This window comes from Perkinsus marinus (genome assembly GCF_000006405.1).
Source record: "Perkinsus marinus ATCC 50983 genomic scaffold scf_1104296931952, whole genome shotgun sequence".
NCBI classification, from domain to species: Eukaryota; Perkinsozoa; order Perkinsida; family Perkinsidae; genus Perkinsus; species Perkinsus marinus.
Window position 1 is genome coordinate 324,611 of NW_003215582.1, and position 21,004 is coordinate 345,614.

At 51.5% G+C, this 21,004-nt stretch overlaps 6 protein-coding genes across 6 annotated transcripts; 2 read left to right on the forward strand and 4 right to left on the reverse strand.

Annotated features, from left to right (window-relative positions):
• Nucleotides 1-2,857: 2,857 nt before the first annotated feature.
• Pmar_PMAR023610 (hypothetical protein) lies at nucleotides 2,858-3,016 on the reverse strand (the record flags this gene model as incomplete). The annotated part of the gene is made up of 1 exon (XM_002785847.1): nucleotides 2,858-3,016. A coding segment is annotated over one exon (159 nt), but the record flags the coding sequence as incomplete, so codon positions are not given.
• Nucleotides 3,017-4,032: 1,016 nt separating this feature from the next.
• Pmar_PMAR023611 (transportin, putative) lies at nucleotides 4,033-7,140 on the forward strand (the record flags this gene model as incomplete). The annotated part of the gene is made up of 5 exons (XM_002785848.1): nucleotides 4,033-5,923; nucleotides 5,975-6,522; nucleotides 6,573-6,802; nucleotides 6,849-6,999; nucleotides 7,045-7,140. The coding sequence occupies 5 exons, from the start codon at nucleotides 4,033-4,035 to the stop codon at nucleotides 7,138-7,140; spliced, it is 2,916 nt and encodes a 971-aa protein (XP_002785894.1).
• A 745-nt stretch (nucleotides 7,141-7,885) lies between these two features.
• Pmar_PMAR023612 (hypothetical protein) lies at nucleotides 7,886-10,048 on the forward strand (the record flags this gene model as incomplete). The annotated part of the gene is made up of 6 exons (XM_002785849.1): nucleotides 7,886-8,077; nucleotides 8,127-8,988; nucleotides 9,032-9,146; nucleotides 9,195-9,439; nucleotides 9,494-9,897; nucleotides 9,947-10,048. The coding sequence occupies 6 exons, from the start codon at nucleotides 7,886-7,888 to the stop codon at nucleotides 10,046-10,048; spliced, it is 1,920 nt and encodes a 639-aa protein (XP_002785895.1).
• Nucleotides 10,049-11,217: 1,169 nt separating this feature from the next.
• Nucleotides 11,218-14,773, reverse strand: Pmar_PMAR023613 (hypothetical protein; the record flags this gene model as incomplete). Its single annotated transcript, XM_002785850.1, has 19 exons — nucleotides 11,218-11,432; nucleotides 11,478-11,645; nucleotides 11,674-11,903; nucleotides 11,960-12,195; nucleotides 12,243-12,425; nucleotides 12,469-12,610; nucleotides 12,660-12,747; nucleotides 12,801-12,912; nucleotides 12,965-13,055; nucleotides 13,103-13,227; nucleotides 13,277-13,387; nucleotides 13,441-13,598; nucleotides 13,644-13,776; nucleotides 13,818-13,984; nucleotides 14,038-14,134; nucleotides 14,182-14,298; nucleotides 14,348-14,484; nucleotides 14,533-14,648; nucleotides 14,691-14,773. 19 exons carry the CDS (start codon nucleotides 14,771-14,773, stop codon nucleotides 11,218-11,220), a joined length of 2,709 nt encoding a protein of 902 aa, XP_002785896.1.
• A 1,014-nt stretch (nucleotides 14,774-15,787) lies between these two features.
• Pmar_PMAR023614 (conserved hypothetical protein) lies at nucleotides 15,788-17,296 on the reverse strand (the record flags this gene model as incomplete). The annotated part of the gene is made up of 8 exons (XM_002785851.1): nucleotides 15,788-15,914; nucleotides 15,960-16,065; nucleotides 16,110-16,278; nucleotides 16,334-16,447; nucleotides 16,491-16,673; nucleotides 16,817-16,902; nucleotides 16,959-17,104; nucleotides 17,199-17,296. The coding sequence occupies 8 exons, from the start codon at nucleotides 17,294-17,296 to the stop codon at nucleotides 15,788-15,790; spliced, it is 1,029 nt and encodes a 342-aa protein (XP_002785897.1).
• Nucleotides 17,297-17,660: 364 nt separating this feature from the next.
• On the reverse strand, nucleotides 17,661-19,283 carry Pmar_PMAR023615 (conserved hypothetical protein; the record flags this gene model as incomplete). The annotated part of the gene is made up of 8 exons (XM_002785852.1): nucleotides 17,661-17,803; nucleotides 17,849-17,954; nucleotides 18,002-18,158; nucleotides 18,431-18,541; nucleotides 18,591-18,746; nucleotides 18,798-18,904; nucleotides 18,961-19,106; nucleotides 19,159-19,283. The coding sequence occupies 8 exons, from the start codon at nucleotides 19,281-19,283 to the stop codon at nucleotides 17,677-17,679; spliced, it is 1,035 nt and encodes a 344-aa protein (XP_002785898.1). The 3' UTR covers nucleotides 17,661-17,676.
• Nucleotides 19,284-21,004: the final 1,721 nt, after the last annotated feature.

Consider the following 21,004-nt stretch of genomic DNA (forward strand, 5'->3'; position numbering starts at 1 on the left):
TCAACCATTATAGTCAACAGGTCTCGGTTGTTCCGAAGCGCGCAACGTAATTCGTTGTGCGTCAACACATGTCTAAGTATACGTTGAATGAGTTCTTGGAGCAGTTCTAGACTAGAACTTCTAGTACGCATTGAATGTGTGCTAGAATACGTTACATTCTCAGACCACGTTTCGCTTGGAACTGGTTCTGGAAGCGGCTCCGAACTTCACAGTCACGACCTGACACTATTGTTGAGACTCGATAATTCTGTGAGAGCTGAGACCCGATAATTCTGAGAGAGCTGAGACTCGATAATTCGGTCGTCATATATCCATAGTCATCAACGAGTATGCCGTGCCGGTATTGATTTTACCGTTTTCCCTGTGAACCCTATCACGTGCTGTGAACTGATGATTACCTACTGAATTCAAGTCAGCGATTTGATCTCGGAATCTTATGCGACGAAGTCTCGTCCACCAGCGGGTCATGCGCGGCACGAGTCCGACGTTGTGGTTGGTGGTATCAGAACTAATAACTAAATTCAATGTATTAATTTCACTAAGAGAGAACCATTATCATCTTGTTCTCACATTCTGTGTTATGGTATAGCCCATTTGCGTATAATGTAGCCTATCATATCATATCTTGTGGAAGGGCTATAGTTGGCGGTCGTTGGAGTAGTTAAAGTGAACCATACACATAACTCGTTAAGTGTTATTTCCATACTGTTTTGATACTGCCACACGCGTTTCATACCCCTATCAGCATTCCGCTAGATAGTACAAAGAGAGAGAGAAAAAGTAAACATTGAAAGTCAAGGTTGAACAGTTGAGATCTCGTCGTGACACTCCCATCCGGATTCCTCAGTGAGGAATCCTCACCTATCTGAGAGACCTTCGAGGTTCATGGGAAACATGATGTAGTGGTTGTAGATATTTGAACCCCCTTCTAGCACTAATGCCAGGGAACGCTCCTGGTAGGAAATAATAAGCTGAGCCTAGATTAGGCTCCAAGTGCAACGAGTCGTTAAGCGTTATGTAACCATCAGAAGGATCAGCGGCCTTCTTCTAACCGTGTGCGTTCAAGATCAGCGACCTCTGGAACCTGCTGGAAACAAGCGGTTCTGTGGATGTGTGGATAACCAATCTATCGAGATCTATGTCGAGCTAGTTGTGTCTTTAAAATGCAACATGATATTCTCAGGCTTGACGATGTTGTTGTCGTGATAGCACCCAATAACAGCCTTGTGCTTGTGTCGTATGATAGTAGCGATTCCCTAATCCTGAATACGAAGATACCGCGATTAATAGGACACGATTCGCCCCCTACCTGGAAACCCTCATTATTCTAGTCTCGGGAACGTTGATGATGTGATCGAACAGATCCAAGACAGCAAATGGGACGAAGACTAAATAATAATTAAGTTCATTGCCAAAATAAGCTTTCAACTCGACTGTGTGAGGATGGTCCAATGCGAAAATTCTGGCTATCTCGTGCTCAGAGACTAGCTGAAATCAAGACGCCCTGACGGTTCTACGATACAGCCGGACGTCGGACGAGCATGAACTCACTTACTCACCTCGTCGGTGCCGACGCGTGTCTTAGCTATCTGCAAGACGACTCCTAATACACGTACATATATGTTTGGTTCGTAGATCCTTGTCAAAGCCAACCGAATCGGCAATAGCTCTGCTTGTCCCCAGCCACCGTGACGGTTACCAAGCTCGCGAAGTATTGCATAACGGGAGTAGAACGGATTGAGATTACGCTAGATGAAGGGGTGACGCTCAACAGACAAGTCTACGAAATGAACGTGAAGGAGATAGACCTTGGATCCGTAGAAACTGTCGCATATGCAGTATCCTCACATGTCTCGTGAACGTGTAAGGCGTGGGACAGTAAAAGGTCCTCGCCGTTTAGCAGTAGATATCCCGACGACGGCTACCAGTGACATGAACCACCAGTCGAGTCAGCGACCGTGGCCACTCAATGCGACCATTGACGGGTACTTTTTAGACGATACTATGTAGGAAAGCCACGAAAAACATCAACTGTGATCAATATTGTCCTCGAGGAGGAATATCGGACACCCGGAACCCGTCTGACATCACAATGCACATGTTGGATGGAGTAATGAATTGTAAACTATTGTTTATAATGTGATAGTGTTGCCCTGTAGCAGCATTTGATGCACCAAACTTTGCCGAGACCAGATCCATTGTAGTACTACTACAGTAGTGGCTACACATTGTGAAGTAAACAACTCCCACTGAATGATGAAGCTACAAATTACTGCTGTTGTTGCTGTTGTCACAACTCTGTACCAAGGAGTTGAGCTCAGGATGCTTATGGAGGAAGGTCTGGGAGATGTAGCTGCACGTGGGTATTACTTTGTATCCCTCAGCCTTGGCGAACTCGAAAGCCGCTGTAGCAAGAAGCGCCGCGAACCCCTGGAAATGGACAACCGGAAATCAAAACTGTGGATAGATACCGTACGAGTCGACAGTCTGTGCGCATTCCTCCACCACTGAAGCAACTATTCCTTGCCAGTGCAATGACTTGAATATACAGACGTTCACTAAAAATGCATCGACTACCAGCAGTCTAGTTGAATTGAGGGTAATCTTCAAAACGATAGATTTGAATCCACCTGGTCGTAAGGCAGTGTTGGAATATCTGTTTGCTTTCCTCAGCTGAGTTCAGAAGTTTCCTCGTTAATTATGGGAGTTTGCCCACAGATACAGATAAAGGGGTATAGAAAACAGGAGGAATTTATCGAAATTTTCCCAAAATTTCTCTGTTGTCGCGACCATGTGCAAATCTTCCCACACTGGCATGAGGTATATAGTTTCCCGTACCCATTCCCTCAGTGTTTACCTTCCCTCTACCAGCTGGAGCAGTGAAAGTGTGTGTGAGATCCATGACTCTGCTGTGACCAGCGAGCAGGCGGTATTCTAAATATGCTACTGGGCTCGCCCTTTTCCCGATGTAGAACAAATGCTTCGCTGCGTCGTGTTGCACTGAAGATTCAGCCATTGATAAGCCGGTAATCAATCTTAACTTGCCGAACATAAATGGATAGCCTAGTAGCAACCATTGGTCGTAGATAGCGAAGAATTCCGAAGGCTACTCTCTCAAGCACATTTGCAGCGTTACACGGCTACTCTTCCCAAGGCCGAACGTTTACAACGCCCTTCAACTTGGGTGGTTTTCCCACTTGTGAGGAGCGTGAGGAATTCCCACTTGTTAGACACGCCTTAAGGAGCAGTTCCTGAGTTATAGGCTCAACAACTACTATCCCAGGTGAAACCTCATTTACAGGCTAAGTAAGCTCTTCGGCGACTGAACACAATTTCACGCGCCACAAAATTCCCTGGCAGTTGCGGGGTCGTTCAATAAACCGATTTCTGTCTATACTCATAATCGATTTCAGAATTGCTTATATTACACGTATAATACGATGCTAGCATCTACAATTGATTCAACGAAGATGGGGTGCGTGTCTGGGAAGGGTTTCGGTGACGTCCCCGGTGTACACAATTGTTGACTTCTTCAACTTTTAGGAATGCTTTATCTAGCAGCCCGCGAGGTAAAGGGCGAAGCGATCTACAATAGACTTTTCTGCATAGTGTTCCTATTATGTTCTTTCCAGCTCTAAATATTTATCAAGTTCTCCTTGCCTGGCCATGACTTGGTCCATTCACCGTCACCTGCCTCGACGTTTCCAGAGAGAGGTCAAACCGTGGGCTTTGGTAATGTGAGGTGGGTTCCGTGGAGAACGTTATCATCTTACTCTTGGCATATTTTCGAATCCGGCGTTCATCGCTGCCGAGCCCGTCTAGCGCCGCATGTAGCACACCAAGTGTAGCTGCGGTGCATGTACTTGTCTGGTTTTAATCACTGGATCTATTTTTTCGTAAGGTCGTTATTGTTGTTATCAACAGCTCTGAACTGCCCTCTTCCGTCATCACCAATCTCCTGCAGTGTCGTGCGAATTGAGTTCAAGTGCATTCACGTACTCTGTTTTTCATTACAGCTGTAGTTGCTCTCACATGGGGGAACTGGCGACACTCCAGACTGCTTTGCAGACTCTCTTTTCCTCGCAGAACCAGGAGGAGCGCACTCGGGCTGACGAGTGGCTACGTAAGTGGCAGCAGACTCCTTCAGCGTGGCAAGTGACCAACCTGATCTTGGATAATGAGGCTAACACCGAGAACATGCTCTTCTTTGCGGCTCAGACATTGCGTACTAAGATTCAGTTTGATTTTTACGAGTTGCAGGAGACCGACTGGACTGGTCTGAGAGAGTCGATCATAAACAAGTTGACTAAGTTCAGTGGTCCCAATGGATCTAGCGCAGTACGGATGCAACTGGCAATAGCTCTGGCAGACATGGCAATTCAAATGGACGACAAATGGGAGACCGCCATAGAGGACATTATCAAACAGTTCAGCTCCAGTCCAGCTTATACGAGCCTTCTTTTGATAGTACTCAAGCTCTTGCCAGAAGAGGCTACTAACTACCGGCTCATGACGGACACGTCGAAGCGGAACAACGCGTTCAGAAGGCTTGAGAAGTACTCCCCAGGTGTGATACAGCTCCTTATGACAGAGTCTATGAAAGGGGACAGGAAGCTCAGTCTGGAGGCTATGGTTGAGTGGCTGCGGCTCGGTACTGTCCCAGCCAGTGTCCTCGTCAATTCCCAGCTTATGGATGTGGTCTTTAGTGGTTTGGGAGACGCCAGGATATCATCGTCGTGTACTGACATAGTGGTGGAGGTACTCGGGTTGTTGGGAAGGGAATCTAACTCACCAGAAGCGGGTAGTCTGTACGAGCGAATGTTCGGCAAGGTTGGAGGTCTCCTGCCGGCCCTCGAAACCTCTCTAAGGGAAGACGACAGCGATGTGGCTATGATGCTATCACGTGTTTGCGTCGAGTGCGCTGAGGCTATGTGCGTGTTTCTGGTCACCAACGCTACGACCAGCATGGAAATGCAACGGATGCTCGCGGTACTGATAGAAATAGTAGAATATCGAGGAGAATTCGAAGTGTCCGAACTGCCCTTAAACTTCTGGGAGGAGTTCGCTCATGAGGTCAACATCCGTCCGCCTCAACTGCACGACTCGATGAAGCCCGTACTGTGCAAACTGCTGGTGGCTTTGACTCAGAGGTGTTCATTTGATAGCCAGAGCAAGGCTACTTTGACGGTCGATATTCCACCTCCTTACAAGGTCTCTACTATGGGTACTGAGGAGCTGTACGACCTGTGCACAACCTACTTCGACATAGACGATGATTATTTGAGGTTTCGGCGCTATCTTGGAGAAACGGTCTTGCAGGTCCTCGGCCCAGTGGGGCCAACAGCCGCGTTGGAATGCCTTCTACAGGCCTTTGGAGCTCAGCCACGAGACGCCATCTACCGTCAGGAAGCCTACTACTTCATCTTAGGCTGGGTGGTTCGCCGTGTGAATCCTAATGAGGCTCTGCTGGCTGATAACTCTCTCGTGTGGAAGCTCCTAGACTTCATTCCTGCTCTCTTTAATACTCCAGCTACTCTCGTGAAGGATGTCCTCTGCCAGCGCTCAGCCCTTACTCTTGTGGGTGCTTGTGCTCACTTCCTCGAGAAACGACCAGACAAGCTCCGAACTATGACAGAATTCCTCAGCGCCCAGCTTGTCGCCGATCCAGCCACACGACATCCTTCAGTGACGTATGCTGCTGCCTCAGCCTTCCGGTTGGTATGCTTGAGGTGCCGAGAGGAGCTAGCACTGATATCTGGTATGTCTACCGCCTTATGTAACGTATACAAGTGTAGCGCCGCAAGTCTGCCCGCCAAGACCCATATGAAAGTGGTAGAGGGAACTAGTGCTGTAGTCTCGGCTGGTACTGATGATGAGTCTTTCAAGGCTAATCTTGAAGTAGTTCTCGAGCCGCTCATTGCAGGTAAGCCACGTTGTTGAGCTCCGTTGTTTTCATCTGCTTGTGGCTCTGCAGGTCTCCAACAACACGCGAATGACCACAATATGCTTTGCGATATACTCGACCGTCTCAGCACCTGTCTTCTCTCTTCGCGAGTCCCACGAGGATCTGCCCGGGAGGTCGCCTTGGGCCGCTTCGTTGAGCAGTCCTTGTGGTCGACGGTATCCCAGATCATGGAACATTGTGTGAACGACCCTCGCCTAGTGGAGAAATGCTGCAGAGTCCTCAAGCACAGCGTTAGGACCGTTCCTGATGCATTCAAGCCTCTCATACCACGCCTCGTTGAACGTCTGATAACTGACTTCAACAAGCAGCATCATAGTAGCTACCTCTATATGGCGGAGGTCCTAGCTGGTACTTACGGTTCCGACCCAGAGGTGGAGCCCCTCTTGAGTCAGCTCTTCGTCTCTCTCTCTGGCACAGCATTGCAGGCTCTAATTCAATTTAGAGCGACCAACCCAGGGAAGCTGGATGATGCTTGTGAGCTTATTGAGGACTTTTACGGTATGTGTCTCCGTTATCTACGGCATTGCCCTCATATAGTGGTCTCACGCTGTCCAGAGGTAGTACCGTTCATGAGTCAACTCCCATGTTATGAGCCCCCTCCTCGCAGGTTACGTCAGCCGCTCTTAATTTCGCTGGGGAATCGGCCGTGTTCGTCCAACAGAAGGATGCTGCTGATGCCGTTTTCGCCTTCATTGATGCATGCTACACCTCCTCAGAGAAGGCCGATGCCTGGGGATTCACACCAGCTGATGCCGAGACGTCTCGAAGGATCCTCCAGGCTAGCTCAGGTCTCATGGTCAAGCAGATGTTCGCATTGATGCTCTCTGTGCCTCCACGGTAAGCCACATGAGGGACGATCAGGTTGATGACCAGCTGCGTGTAGGTACTTGAGAGAATACATCCCCGAGGTATTGGAAGCTGTGTTCCGGTTCAATCCTGAGCAGTACCGGAAGGAGTGGTTGCCACAAGCGCTGGGATTAGTGCCTCAGAGCGTCTTGTCAGACCGAGAGAAGAGCGAGGCGAAGCAGGATTTGGTAGGACGTCTGGAAACGCCTTTGCATCACTGATGGTTCTGTCAGGCGTGTGAGGGTAGTAAGACTGACCTATATAAGAGAGTGGCGGATGTCACTTACCGTTGCGAGCAAGTTGCCTTGAGAAGCAGTCAGAAGTTGTGATTACCTTCAAGTGCCGCTTCCGTAATGGTAGACTGAAACACTGTGGTACTGAAAGCTAGGTAGACTGGTAGATCCTAAACAGTTGAATCGTATCTGTCCTATGTTCGTAAAGATGCTTTATGGATTCTCCGCCTGTTGTGTTGCACAGTACAGCTAGGGGGTATGAGGCGTTCTTCATGGGGTATGAGAGTCCTGCCAGGAAGGCCGTCTTGCTCGACAGGAAGTGTAACGTGCTGCCGTGGAGTGATGGTAGGGATGAGTTTTTGAAGTCCCGGACGTGAATATTGGGTTTAGAAACGAGATGTTGTGGCGTCGCGGAAAGAAGGAGTAGACGACCTGCCCATGGAGAGTTCGGCTCCGTCATTCCCTAGCAAGGCGAAAGTGGGTTAGGGTAATGACTGGGGCGGCAGGTCCGTGGTAATCCATCGCGGAGTGAACAAGGCGTGAGGTACTTTATGTTGATAGACGAGTATCTGTTGTCAACAGACTGTTGAGGGACAAGGCCGAGCACTTGGAGGTAGAAACTGGTTCTGCCTAGATGTAGTGAAGGAGTTTTGTGAGAGGGGGATGTCATCGGCGAATAAGCACGTGAGATAAGGCCATTTCAATTCCTCACCCAAACACGGGCAGATGAGGCGGCAGTTCCATCGGCTTAGTTAGTAGCAATTCGGATAGCATGATGGTGTTACGTAGCTTGAATGGCGATGTCTAGATAGGCGTCTTGTGTTGAGTCGGGAGGAAGAGCATGTTCAACTCGACAGTGGTAGCGGCCTTTGAGGTGATGTCGCATGTGCCAAAAGCAGCGAGGGACTCCCTAATCGACGAGATTACACAAGCTGGACGAGGGGCGGGGGGACTGAGCCCCGACCTGACCAGGAGGATACTGACCGACTACGAGGAGCATCCTGCTGAGTCGGGGGGATTGCTGGAAGCCTTGGTAGACTCGTGCTGGATCAGCAGCCGCTTCACTCGAATCATACCCGTAGGTTTCCAATCACTGTTACACCGTCATCGACCGCTTGTGTACTCGAGGGGCCGTCAGTGAAGTGGCAGAGGCTTTAGCCAGGACCGGCGACGTCATCCGATTATCTCCTCACAACACTCGGAAGTGCATCGAGACTTACCTATTGGGCAACTGGGAAGGCGCGTCTTTACTCGGCCTTGTCGGACTACCTTTCACGGAACTGGCTAAAGCCCAACCCTCTACTAGCGATTACCTCCTTAGCACTGTGTGGCAGCAGCATGCCTTTGCTCCGGACCAGGCTGTGATGTTGGTAGACTACGGCGGACCAGACGTGTTCTTGCCGCCTTTGGGCAAGCTGTGGGCGGGCCCTCTTCTACCAGTCGCCCACACCCAAGCCATCGCTGTTGCCGCGGTGACCTTGCTGCGATACCGTCCAGGCTCGCTGGATCAGGAGGTGGCTCAATCGCTGTTGGACGGCGTCCATAACCGGCTTGGCAACGTCGACCCTGACCAGCGAGCCATCGCGATGGCTTTGATGGAGGTGGTGGCTAGGAAGGTCTGGGCCTCCGATAGCAAGGTGTTCCCCCGAGGACCAGACTCAGAGGAAGGTGCTGAATCCTGGAGGACCATATGGAGGGCAGGAATGGGTGAAGAATGGCGGGACTCATCAGCCTCGGGTCAGAAGCAGCAGGCCGAGACACCTTCCAGTCCTTCGTCGAAGGGTGATGCGAAGGGAGTCCACTTGAAGAGTCGACTGGTTGAAGCCTTGTCGGCCTTCGACCCTCTACCCGCTCTCCAGCCTGTTGCCGAATCAACCGTATCCCATGGAGACAAAGGAGCTTGGTTGGCATCGTGTGACGCCAAGTTGGCGGCTCCTGCCATAAGTACGAGTGCGGGACTACTGCTCGAGACAGTCTGTCGATTCAGATGAACCTCTGGCTGTGGTTGACGGCGATCTACCGAGTAACATGACTCTGGGTAGCTTAGTCATAGCTCGAGCCTCGAATCATGAAGGTCCTGTGGAAGAGCGTATTCGCGTCCAGTAGGTCTTGCTAGCCATGTGATGATATCGCTGGATTTTCCTTGCCAGGTCCGCCATGGCGGTTCTTCCCGCAGCGATCGCGGCTGCGAGTGCATCAGAGCTGCGTCGTGTTGGGCCAACGACGATCTATAACCTTATCACGCATGCTCGGGGAGATGATGCTGACACTACACAAAACATTGCGAGGCATCTTGCAGGGCAACTCGTCGCTAGGGACTGCGTTGAGAACTCCACAGAGAGTAGATGCTTACGATACGTGTTACAGTGCGTTGAGAAGGCTGACTGGGCAGTAGGTAGGCTGATAGTGAACATAACACCACCTCCACTGACTTTTCGCTGTGATGCAGGTACTCGCGCTGAAGCTATGAAGGTGTTGGTAGAGGCTTCTATGATTCTAGCTGGACGTGACGGTGACGACAGTGGTACCAACGAGGCGGAGAGGCCAGTCGGGTTCGCTACTAGCCGAACCCGGCGCAGGATGGGCTTGAGGGAGCTCGAGAAGTCTGGTCAGAAGTCCAACCGATGGAGCCAGGGCGGTGGTCGGCACGGGGACAGTCGAGCGACCAAAAATCGCTTCGTAGCACAATGGATGCCTCTCTTCGTGCATCCTATCCTCGCCTACTCCCAGTCGAAGCGGTGTACAGACCAACCGGTACTGCTAGCTGAGTGTCTGCGGACATCAGGGCAACTCCTCCAGTCAGCAGCAGTCTCCGCCCGAAATGCTCCTCATAGAAAACAAGTCGTCGACGAGGTGAGCAGTGGATGTGCTGTGGAGAGTTCCGAGGCTTCCTGTGATTTAGGTTCTCGAAGTAGTTAGAAACACATCCCACCACAAGGATGCAACCGTCAGGAAGGCGTGTATGATGCTGTGCACTTGTGTGTTGCCTCTGATTGGTGAGTAAGGCTATTCGAACTCCTGTTCGAATATGATGATGCCAGACCCGTCAGAGCTCAGCGATGAGCAGTCGAGCTTTCTGAAGGGGTATCTGGAAAGAGCTTCCCTCGTCGAACCCGACGATCGAACACGGGAGCAAGCTGAGCGTCTTCGAGATTTGATTGTGTGATAATCCATAGACAATGTCATCAGTTTCTTTATCTTTGTCAAGTTGCGTCGTTAAGTTTCGAAGTTGGTGTTGAACTGACGGTATTTAGTAATTTCAAGTGAGCTAGCGGATTTGTTACCCGACAAAATCCTATTTTACTAGATGAAACATATCACACACATTCCACATAGAGTGAACAGAAGAAGAAGAAGAACACACTTTGAATTCGGGTTAAAGAACGGGAAAGAATTGATTGCTCAACTTCGCACACTAGAAGCAGCGCTCCTGGATGACGTGCCAGCGGATGAGGACTGCGAAGAGGGAAGTTCAAGACGTGCGGGAGCAGGAGAAGATCTCCTAGCCGATGCATGAGTGAGGGCATTCGCAGTAGCCTCCCAAGCCTCTCTGAGGACGGGTAGATGCTGATACAGCGGCGATGCGTCTAACTCACTTAGGAGTATCCGGGAACCTGCCCCTGATATCCGAGCGTAGCATCCATTCCGCAAGTGACACTTTCTCTTCCCGCAAGAGCAAGCCTCGTGACAACCACGGCTTCAATGCTGCCAGAAATCGTTCATCGCCCTCCGCAGCACTGATCGTCTCCTACAGCAAGATCACGCTGCGACATTTGAATCCTACAGACTTTGATGGCGGCTGCAAGTTCTTCATGGCCGCCCTTATTCAACTGAACTCCTACGCCTTTGCATAGGGTAGAGCTGAGCTTAGAGGCATCCTTTACACCACTCTTAGATATAGCCTGTCGCCATATCTGCAAGTACTCAGTGGATGCTTCACCGTGTCTGAGCCCTACCGCATTCAACAACATGCTCCAGTGAGTCTTCCATTGGTCAGACCCTTGAAGATGATGTCGACGGAACTTGAGCGCCGCCATGACTTCGCTCGACAGTTCCGAGGAGCCATCCACCACTTGTCGCGTTAACCATGACCCAACGCTGCCGCATAGGATTATGTTCGAGCGGGAGCAGTAGAGCCCAATGGAGCATGCCACAAAAGCGGCTTTCCTCTTATCAAATGAAGTCCCAGTGGGCCGAGCCATGACCAAGGAGACGGCCTCGTTGAACGCAGGAGGCCAACTTTGCAATAGCTTCACTGAGCCTATCAGCAAAACATGTGTGGAGCTCAGCAACATGACCGGCCCTCTCACCTGGGAGGGATGCCTCGAGCATGAGTTCTTGCACATACTCGCCCAGGATCCTATCGACGTCTGCAGGACTCCTATCACCTATCCAACAAGAATAACTGGAGATCAAAGACACCCAAAGGTTACCTCGCAGTTGATCCGAGTTGCCAATGAGATCTAATAAGAAGAGCTGAGCAACGAAGGCCGTAAATCGCAGTCCCGCCGCCTCCTCCGCAACGTCGTGCTCGATGATGCCCAAGCACAACATGCCGAGATCAGCAATGCACAACTGGTGCTCCTCCGCTGCTGTGCCATCTGAGCAAGGCAATACTTGTGTGCCCACCTGACCACTCCTCACTGTAGAGCCGCCGCATTGAAGTCAATATCAAAGTAAGAAGAACCAGAGTGATGAGCTCTGGAGCAGGAACGTTTTCAAGGGGGGAATTGGCTTCCAATGCCGCAACTCGCCGGTCTGCCAGCTCTAGTAAGTTGGCGAGTAAACTGTAGTCATCCCCAATCACATCCCAGTGCTTCGATAAGGCTACCATACGATGAAGCTCTAGCGTTAGAGGCCTGCAGCAAAGGCTTGGATGATTACCGCCGCACTCCGTGCAGACTCCACTACTCACTCTGTGTTGCCAGGAAGTTGAACCAGCTCGGAGCACTTCTGCTGCAGGGACGCGAGAACGGCTGGGGCCTCTCCTACCGCATACTGCACACTCAGCAGATCCGCCGACAGAGACAGCAAAGTATCATCGGTAGTCTCAATCAAAAGAGACTCCAAAGCCTCAACGCTACTGCTATCCAGCCCTTTGCAGTCTTCGTCCTTCCGCAGTAGCTGTCGGACAATCTCTGCAACGAGTACCTACCAAGAGGCTTGACCATCGACCATCGCCACCGCAGCAAACCAACCAGATCTTCGGGGCTGTTTCGGAATTGCTCGAGGACCACCCGGATCCAGGGCTCCTCAGTGGATCCGTTGAGGCCTTCCAGGATGGTCTCAGTGGTGAACTCGCTCCCACACAAGCGGACGGTCGCCAACAGGAGCGCCAGCAGCACCGTCTTCTCGGCAGGAGATGCCGACGGCTGTGATGCCTGAATCGACAGGAGCATCCAACAACTAAGGAAACTGCCTCACCTGCTGAGAGGTGTCCAGACCCAAGAGGAGTGCCGTGTAAGAAATGAAGCAGCAGAGATAACAGCGGCGGGTGGGGCTGAGGCTGTAGATAGCTTCAGCGAGTCTGTAGGTCAACTCGGGGATCTCCGAATTGTTCCCGTATCTAGCATGACACATCTGATCGTCACCGTGTCTTTTCCTCATACACCTACTGAATGATGAACTCCACGATCATGAGCAGGGCAGTAGTCGACTCAGCTGATGAGGCTTCCTCTCCGACCGGCCATCCCCGGAGAACCCCTGCGAGAGATATTCGATAGTTATGATGAGGAGACGAACACAAGGAGACTCACCGGGATCACCAAAGACGTGGGCGTCCACGAAAAGCATAGCTTCCGATCGCAGGGCCAATTCTGGATGCCAAACCAGGTTCGACACTAACTGGAAGCCCTGGTCACTGAGGACCTGATGACGGTGGCCAGTATACCTCCCAGCGCTAACCCGAGCGATAACCCACTTGTCCCTCGTCAACGTCAATATCGTCGTGGTCGTCATTCAAGGCGTCCGACGACTCGACGATGGCGTTGAGGCACTTCACGGCCCACAACCTGGCAGCTCGGAAGCATGTGTCTATCAGTGACGCAGTGACCCCGACCTCACAGTGGAGTCCAAGTCGAAGCAGCGGCGGAGGACACATGGCGCTAGTGTGGCCAGCTGTGGTCGACTCAACGGCACAGTCTTGATGTCTGCTTTCAAGGACCGATATGTTTGCTCTAGAATCTGAGGAGAAAGGGGAGAAGCAGAAGGAATACGACACATCGTCAGCTACCGTTCCCCTGACGACTGGGCTACGATCTGCCAGTCCCGGCACCAACCTCGCAATGACTGCTGCAGATAAATCTTCGTCATCGATAGTGCCCATCCACGAGGCAAAGCCGGCCTATAAAGGAAACCGACCGAGATAGGGGCCAGCTGGCAATCCCGAGATCTTACATGAGACAACACCAGCGCTCTGATGGACTCTGACGAATCATGACAGCGGTCGAGGCCCAGGATGCTGGTCATCCCTCGCAACACTCCCATCATACGCTCAAGGGACTGCTTCATGTGGTCGGCTGCAGACCGGCTGGGGACCCGACCGCCCAGTGGGGCTGACCCAGATGGCAGTGACCCTTCAGCTGGTGGTGATATCCTACCAGTCATCTCCGCGTGCTTTATATCGGCTTCCTGGCCCTTGATGATTTCGAGAAGGCCCACGCAGCCGGCGCAAGCTGCCACTGTTGCAACCATACGGACGTGAAGTACCGCCACAGTTGCCAAGGATGGGCCCTGAGCTCACATCAACCACGATGGCCGCAACCTTTTCCTACCCCGCGTTGGGTGCTGCCAGGGACACCGAGCAAGAAAGAGTTCAGTCTAGCTATGAGTTGAAGACCGTCCATACCGTCACCAGCGAGCGTGTAGTAGAGTGTACGGAAGAAGCACTCGAAATTGCGAAGGTGTCGCAGCCGACTCGACGAGGACTTCTCGGCGCTCTCTGAATGACGCGCCATATCGCGACCAATCCCCTGTAGTTCCAAGACTACTGACTCTTTCCAGCAGAAGACAAGGCGAGCTTCTGCCTCAAAACCACCAGACGAGGCAGTGAGGTGCCGCCTTCGGTTAACTGGTATGCCTCCACCACCATCTGAGGCGAAAAACTCTGCGAATAATGGCCCCCCCATATGTTCTTACTTGAGCAAGGTCATCAACAGCAGCGGAGGACACTCCTTGAGTATGCACTGCAGCATCTACGTCGCCTGGTCTGACTAGTTCCTTGCATCCAGCTCCAGCAATAATGACATTGATGACCTTATGAAAGAAGAGTGTCCATAGCGGGCCCACAACAGAGAGTCTATACTGTTGACAATATGCTAGCTTCATTATTCCTGCGCCTGTCGACAAGCTTCGATACGAGCTGCCTCATGTGGTACTCTCCGCGACTCCCAAGGATGGTAGTAAGTTCGATCAACATGGCACTAGCCGGGACGGGCTCAGCTGAGATGAATAGCAATACCATTGACTAGGCGAGCAGGGCTGGGCTACAGCTTCGACTTGTGCTCGACGAGGTAGAGGAGTTAGTAGGAGTCCGAGTCCGTCTGGCCCGCTTCCGTGGGGGTGTCTGAACTCTTTCTTGGGTCTCTGCTATGACATCGGGCATTCTGGCAAGAGGGGACTAATGCTGGATGGTAAGGACCACCTACATATGGTCGCTGTTCATTGCAGCATTCTGTGACCCTTCCCCTGCTGAAGTCCTACTGCCTCTGCTAGCTACAGAACGGGGCATAGTGAAAACGAGCAATAGACTACAAACATAGCATTGTATTCCCTTGCACAAACTGCCGACTAGAAAGATCAACTCCTTATTTATAGATTTACTTATATTATGTTCAGAAACATGGAGGTTTGGGTGGTTGGCAACCACTGGTTGCCACTGGTTTATTAAACCCGTGGCGCTTCTAAACTTCATCTTCTATATACAACATCCTAGCTATAACACCAGGTCAACTACGAGGGTCAATAAACTAGGGTGTTGTGAAGCCACTCAAATGGAGATAATCTAGAAGCCCTCCATAAAACTTAGAGAAAAAACATTATAATTGAGTTTCCAGGAACACCACGAGGCCTCCGAGCTCGTTCCCATCTAACAGTAAATCACAATGCATTCGTCCTTGAACTAGCCCCATAAATGGACCTTCATCGAATACGTGTTCGGAAACATCGCGAGTTATCAAGTTCTGAGAGGTACACGACGTTGAATGCCAGTCTGCGCAGTTCAACGCAGACCTTTGAATTCGACTTGTGGCTGCTGAGCTGATGGCCTAGGTTCGACCTTCCAGCGGGGAAAACGTTTAAAGTACCTGAACACCTTGAAACAAGGTGTTCACAAGTAGCGCTCTCTTAAACTCCTACCATTCTATCTGAGCCTCACTGAGCAGTAGGTCGATGAACTCAGACGTTCCCTTCGGCAGACCCAGCGAGCGGTAAGCCTGAGTTACCATCAGAATCTGCACAGTTCTATTACGGGCCCGGAATGGACCACCTTGCCCGTAACGTGGCGACAAGGAAGCCCATTGATAAGCAGTCAGTGATGGTGATGACCTTACGAGCTGGATGAGGGATGGAGCCGTGATAGTGGCCTCGACGCCATGTTGTGAAGGCTCTGTAGTAGACACGAGAGGCCGTCACCGTCACTGGAAGGCCCGAAGAAAGTATTGACAGAGAAAACACGACAGTGAGCAGGAGGACATCACGAGAAAAAAGGCCGCAAGTGTGTGATGACATTTAGTGAGGAACAGGACTATTTTGGCTTCTTCCCATTATGGTGGGCCCCGGGGTCGATCGCCCCCTCATCCTCGAGGATCTGTCGTGCCACCCGGTTGATGAGCTTGAACCGCAGCGGCCCCAAGTGGATGCCGCCGTACCATCTGAGACCAATCCTGCCACCTTTGGCTGTCCAAACCAACACCTACCGAGAGACTACGACCAACACTCCTTCGGCACCAGTAAGTGTGAGAAGCTCCTGAAGCTTCGTCCCGGCACCGCTCTCTCCATCCGAGTCATGATCCTGATGATAGCCTGAGACGACTATCCTCGTGGAATTGGTAGAAGCCCTCACCTACCGAGATCTGCGGACTTGTCCAATTTCCCACTGCCATCCTTCATTCTGAACCGATACGCATACATGTTGTGCGTTGCCCTGAGTATCTTGTGGCTCTGCTTTAGAGTGTTCAACGCGACCTCCACATCTTCCTCGCTTTCAACGAATGCCAGGTGGGCTTGGAACTTGGACTGAAAGAGCAGTTCGTGTTCACCTCAGTCTGTACGAGCATTCTGTTGCCACTACTTTCTTCTCAGTGATAGGCTCCCCTCCCCTCAAATCGGACGGGTCCAGAGTTCTACATGCCTTCGTCCTTCCCTTCCCCTTAGAAGTGCCTTTCCGAAACTCCCCCTTGCGGCTCTGAGTACCACGTAACCACCATCACCCTTGATAAGCCCCTCACCTGCATGGCTTCCATCTGTTCCCTCCAGGCTTCATACTCCTCCGCTGCCTCTTCCTGCACCACCTCAGCCCTCGTGGCTTCCGCCTCCTGCTCCTGCTCGATAACCTCTTTCCGTTGAAGAGCTGCTGCCTCTCGCTTCGCCTGTTCCTCCTCCTCTCTGTCGGCCTCCCACGTCTCCCCGTACTGAGCGTAAATACGGATGAGGCTGTTCAGCGTCATGGAGTGCGAGATTGAGAATAAAGGCAGTGTTCACTTAGTCAGGAGTACTTCTGATGGAGTCCCTAGCAAAGTCGAGAGAGGCCCACCTCAGTGATTATGTCCCTTACAGGAGCAAGGGCAGCAAGTATAGGGAAGACGTAGCCGGCCTTCAGTTGGGTCCATACATTCCCCAATACAAGCTCTTGTAACTTCTCTGAGGAGATGCGAGGGTTTTGAAGGGCATGGAAGAGTCGGTCGCCGTCGTCTCACTTAATTTACTGCCTACAGCCTCGGAGCCTTCCGCAGCTATGATCTCTGGGATGGCATCGAGCTTGAGAGGGTAGCCTCTAGGGAGGGTGAACATGAATGTGGCATCCGCCTCGACATCACACTCGCCGTGGATGGTTATAGCATAGCTGAGAGAAGGGAACTGGTACGATGAGGCCGCGGCACCCCTAACCGTATTACGCCACATCCCCATCATCTGACCCCGATGGCCGATGCAGCCACATGAAGCCGACCTCGGCATCATATGCTGACCGAAGGGCATCAGCCTCTTCCAATTGGATAGCTAGACAGTCACGAGGGGCATAGTCTCGACGAATCATGAACAAAGCCAGATGCCCACCTCAGGCTGCGAGAGAGTACCAATTCCAGTGTGCTCCATCATAGAATGCCATCCTGACCAAGCGCCCAACACAGACCTCCGTAACTAGTCCGAAACACTCTTTACAGAGACTGGAAGTCCCATGACTGGACTGTCAAACAGCATGATAGCCTCGAGGAGTACCAAGAAAGTTTAGTCTGTCGAGGTGGAGTACGGCCATCAGCGCTGAGATGTGCCATAGACGACCCTTTACAGGTCCTGAAAGGTCCATGCTGCTGCAGCCCCGGTCCAGCCCGGGTATTGACTGGCAGGACACAACAGGGGCTAGCTGATCAACAGCGCTTGCATTAGAAAACGATTGATAGTTATTGAGGAACAAAACTATTTTGGCTTCTTCCCATTATGATGGGCTCCTGGGTCAATCGCCCCCTCATCCTCGAGGATCTGTCGTGCCACCCGGTTGATGAGCTTGAACCGCAGCGGCCCCAAGTGGATGCCGCCGTACCATCTGAGACCAATCCTGCCACCTTTGGCTGTCCAAACCAACACCTACCGAGAGACTACGACCAACACTCCTTCGGCACCAGTAAGTGTGAGAAGCTCCTGAAGCTTCGTCCCGGCACCGCCCTCTCCATCCGAGTCATGATCCTGATGATAGCCTGAGGCGGACCGTTCTCTTAGTAATAAAATTGCTACACGTCCCTACCAAGGTCAGCAGACTTATGATCGCTTGTTCTTGCCCTGAACCGGTAGGCATACATATTGTACGCCCGCATTATCTTGTGGCCACGCTTAAGGGCGGTCAATGCGATGTCCACATCCTCCTCGGTCTCGACGAATGCCAGATGCGCTTGGAATTTAGACTGAGAGAAAAACTAGACTTCCCAGGCAAGCCCGACCAATATCGGGTCAATTCAACGCCGTCTCAAGAGAGAATTCGGGATGACGCTGACACCCTCATTACTCTATCAAACTATCGACCAACGCCACCGCCACCACTAAGCTAGGGTTGAGGAGAGGTCCGGCCTCTACAAGGCAGATAAAACACTGCAGGTGCTTTTTCGAGACTACCCTAGCCACTACTCATGAGTTCCAACAAGTGTCGGGCAGATATGGGCATGGAGCCTACCATTACCTTCATCTGAGTTATAGGCTCCCCTTCTTTCCAATCGGTAGGGTCCACCGCACCGCGCAGCTTATCTCTCCGCTTCTCTTTAGAGCCCTTTTGGAGCTCCTCCTTGCGCTCCTGTACAGCATATCTCCTCCGTGATAGCTCAATCCCTTACCCATCCTACCTGTATGGCAGCTATCTGCTCAGCCCAAGCGTTATATTCTCTCTCTGCCTCTCTCCGGGCGAACTCCCCACGTCGAGTCTCAACCCGCTCCCGCTCGACGGCCTCTGCTTTTTGCTTCTCTCGTTCCATCTCCTTCACTTCCCAAGCCTTCCCCAGCTGAGCAGGACATCTGTTTGTTGATTGGCATCAGATTCGAGAGAGGCTCACCTCAGTGATTATGTCCCTTACAGGAGCAAGGGCAGCAAGTATAGGGAAGACGTAGCCGGCCTTCAGTTGGGTCCATACATTCCCCAATACAAGCTCTTGTAACTTCTCTGAGGAGATGCGAGGGTTTTGAATGGCATGAGAGAGTCGGTTGCCGTCGTCTCACTTAATTTACCGCCTACAGCCTCGGAGCCTTCCGCAGCTATGACCTCTGGGATGGCGTCGAGTTTGAGAGGGTAGCCTCTAGGGAGGGTGAACATGAATGTGGCATCGGCCTCGACATCACACTCGCCGTGGATGGTAATAGCATAGCTGAGAGAAGAGAAGTGGTACGATGAGGCCGTGGCACCCCTAACCGTATTACGCTACATCTTCATCAGCTGACCTCGATGGCCGATGCAGCCACATGAAGCCAACCTCGGCATCATATGCTGACCGAAGGGCATCAGCCTCTTCCAATTGGATAGCAAGACAGTCACGACGTGACATGGTTATAAATCATAAAAATTGCACTGTTCAGCTTGCCTTACCACACATCCGAGTACACAACAACTTCCTTCATAAGACGACCACTCCACTGTGGCCCAACTAGTTCAACCTAGTCTAAACGCAAATCCTGATTCCATCTGGGTTCAACTGTTAACAATGGTAGAGAATGGTGCGTCTAGTAGTGGAACTAAGAGTTCGGTTGGGGCTGTACCCGTCATATGAACTACCTCTGATTGTTATACCGAATAGCCTCCGAGTGTATCACCGCTTCCGTCCTTCTCCCTCCATGAGGCTATGACGATATAAAGAGTTTCGATAGCGCCTTCGTGTGGAATGGCAATTCAGCTGTGCAGTCCACAACGTGCAGCTCTAAGCACAAGCCTCATCATGAGAGTCCTGGCATAGCTGCCCCGCGAACACTAAGCACAAGCCTCATCATGAGAGTACTGGCATAGCTGCCCCGCGAACACTAAGCACAAGCCTCATCATGAGAGTACTGGCATAGCTGCCCCGCGAACACTGAACACAAGCCTCATCATGAGAGTACTGGCATAGCTGCCCCGCGAACACTGAGCAGAAGCCTCATCATGAGAGTACTGGCATAGCTGCCCCGCGAACACTGAGCAGAAGCCTTATCATGAGAGTACTGGCATAGCTGCCCCGCGAACACTAAGCACAAGCCTCATCATGAGAGTACCGGCATAGCTGCCCCGCGAACACTAAGCACAAGCCTCATCATGAGAGTACCGGCATAGCTGCCCCGCGAACACTGAGCAAGCCTCATCATGAGAGTACCGGCATAGTTGCCCCGCAAGCACTAAGCACAAGCCTCATCATGAGAGTACTGGCATAGCTGCCCCGCGAACACTAAGCACAAGCCTCATCATGAAAGTACTGGCATAGCTGCCCCGCGAACACTAAGCACAAGCCTCATCATGAGAGTACTGGCATAGCTGCCCCGCAAGCACGTAATTTAAGGTCCGAGCAACGAGATATATATTCCTGAAGGAACGGAATCGAAAATCCGAAGGTCTGCTCGAAGAACTTGGAAATTCTATTAACGCGAACTTGTACACATTCTATCGAACTCGGACGAATTTGAAAGTTTTAAATGTGAGTATGATCTTCCCGTTTCGGATTCGTGCCTCCAACTTCGCGCGTCCTGACAAAATTTCTGGTTCCGAAATCGAACTTGATGTTCGTTAGGTGTAGTGCGGTGGCTCCAGCCTGAGCGTGACTGCGATGGGCGCTAGCTCCACGTACAACTTCCCAACCTTTATACGGGCTTTGCAGACAACTAAAGAATTTCTTGCCTATTGTAACGAATACGATTGGATACTGAATTTGTTGGTGCTGAATGCTGCTGCTACTGCTTCCACTCGTGGCCCACCACGTTTGAGTGTTTGAGTAAGCATATCAAGGCTCTTAAGTGGCTTGCAGATTGGTACGGTAGGCGTCCCATAAGGCGTTTAATCATTTTATCAGTATTATCATCACTCTATCTCGGGGCGGCTTGTTCATTGTGTCGCACGGATGTGGTCTCGACTGTACAGTTCCATGAGAGGGCTGCCACAGGTCACCGGCATACAAGATTGGAGCGTGAATCTGGTCGGCTATGGCAGGGGCGTTGACTGTCGCCGACAGTCTGTCGGTATATGGGTGGGGGACCGATGCTGTTCATAACAGTGCCCTTATCTGGATTGAGCTGGCGGAGACTCCCC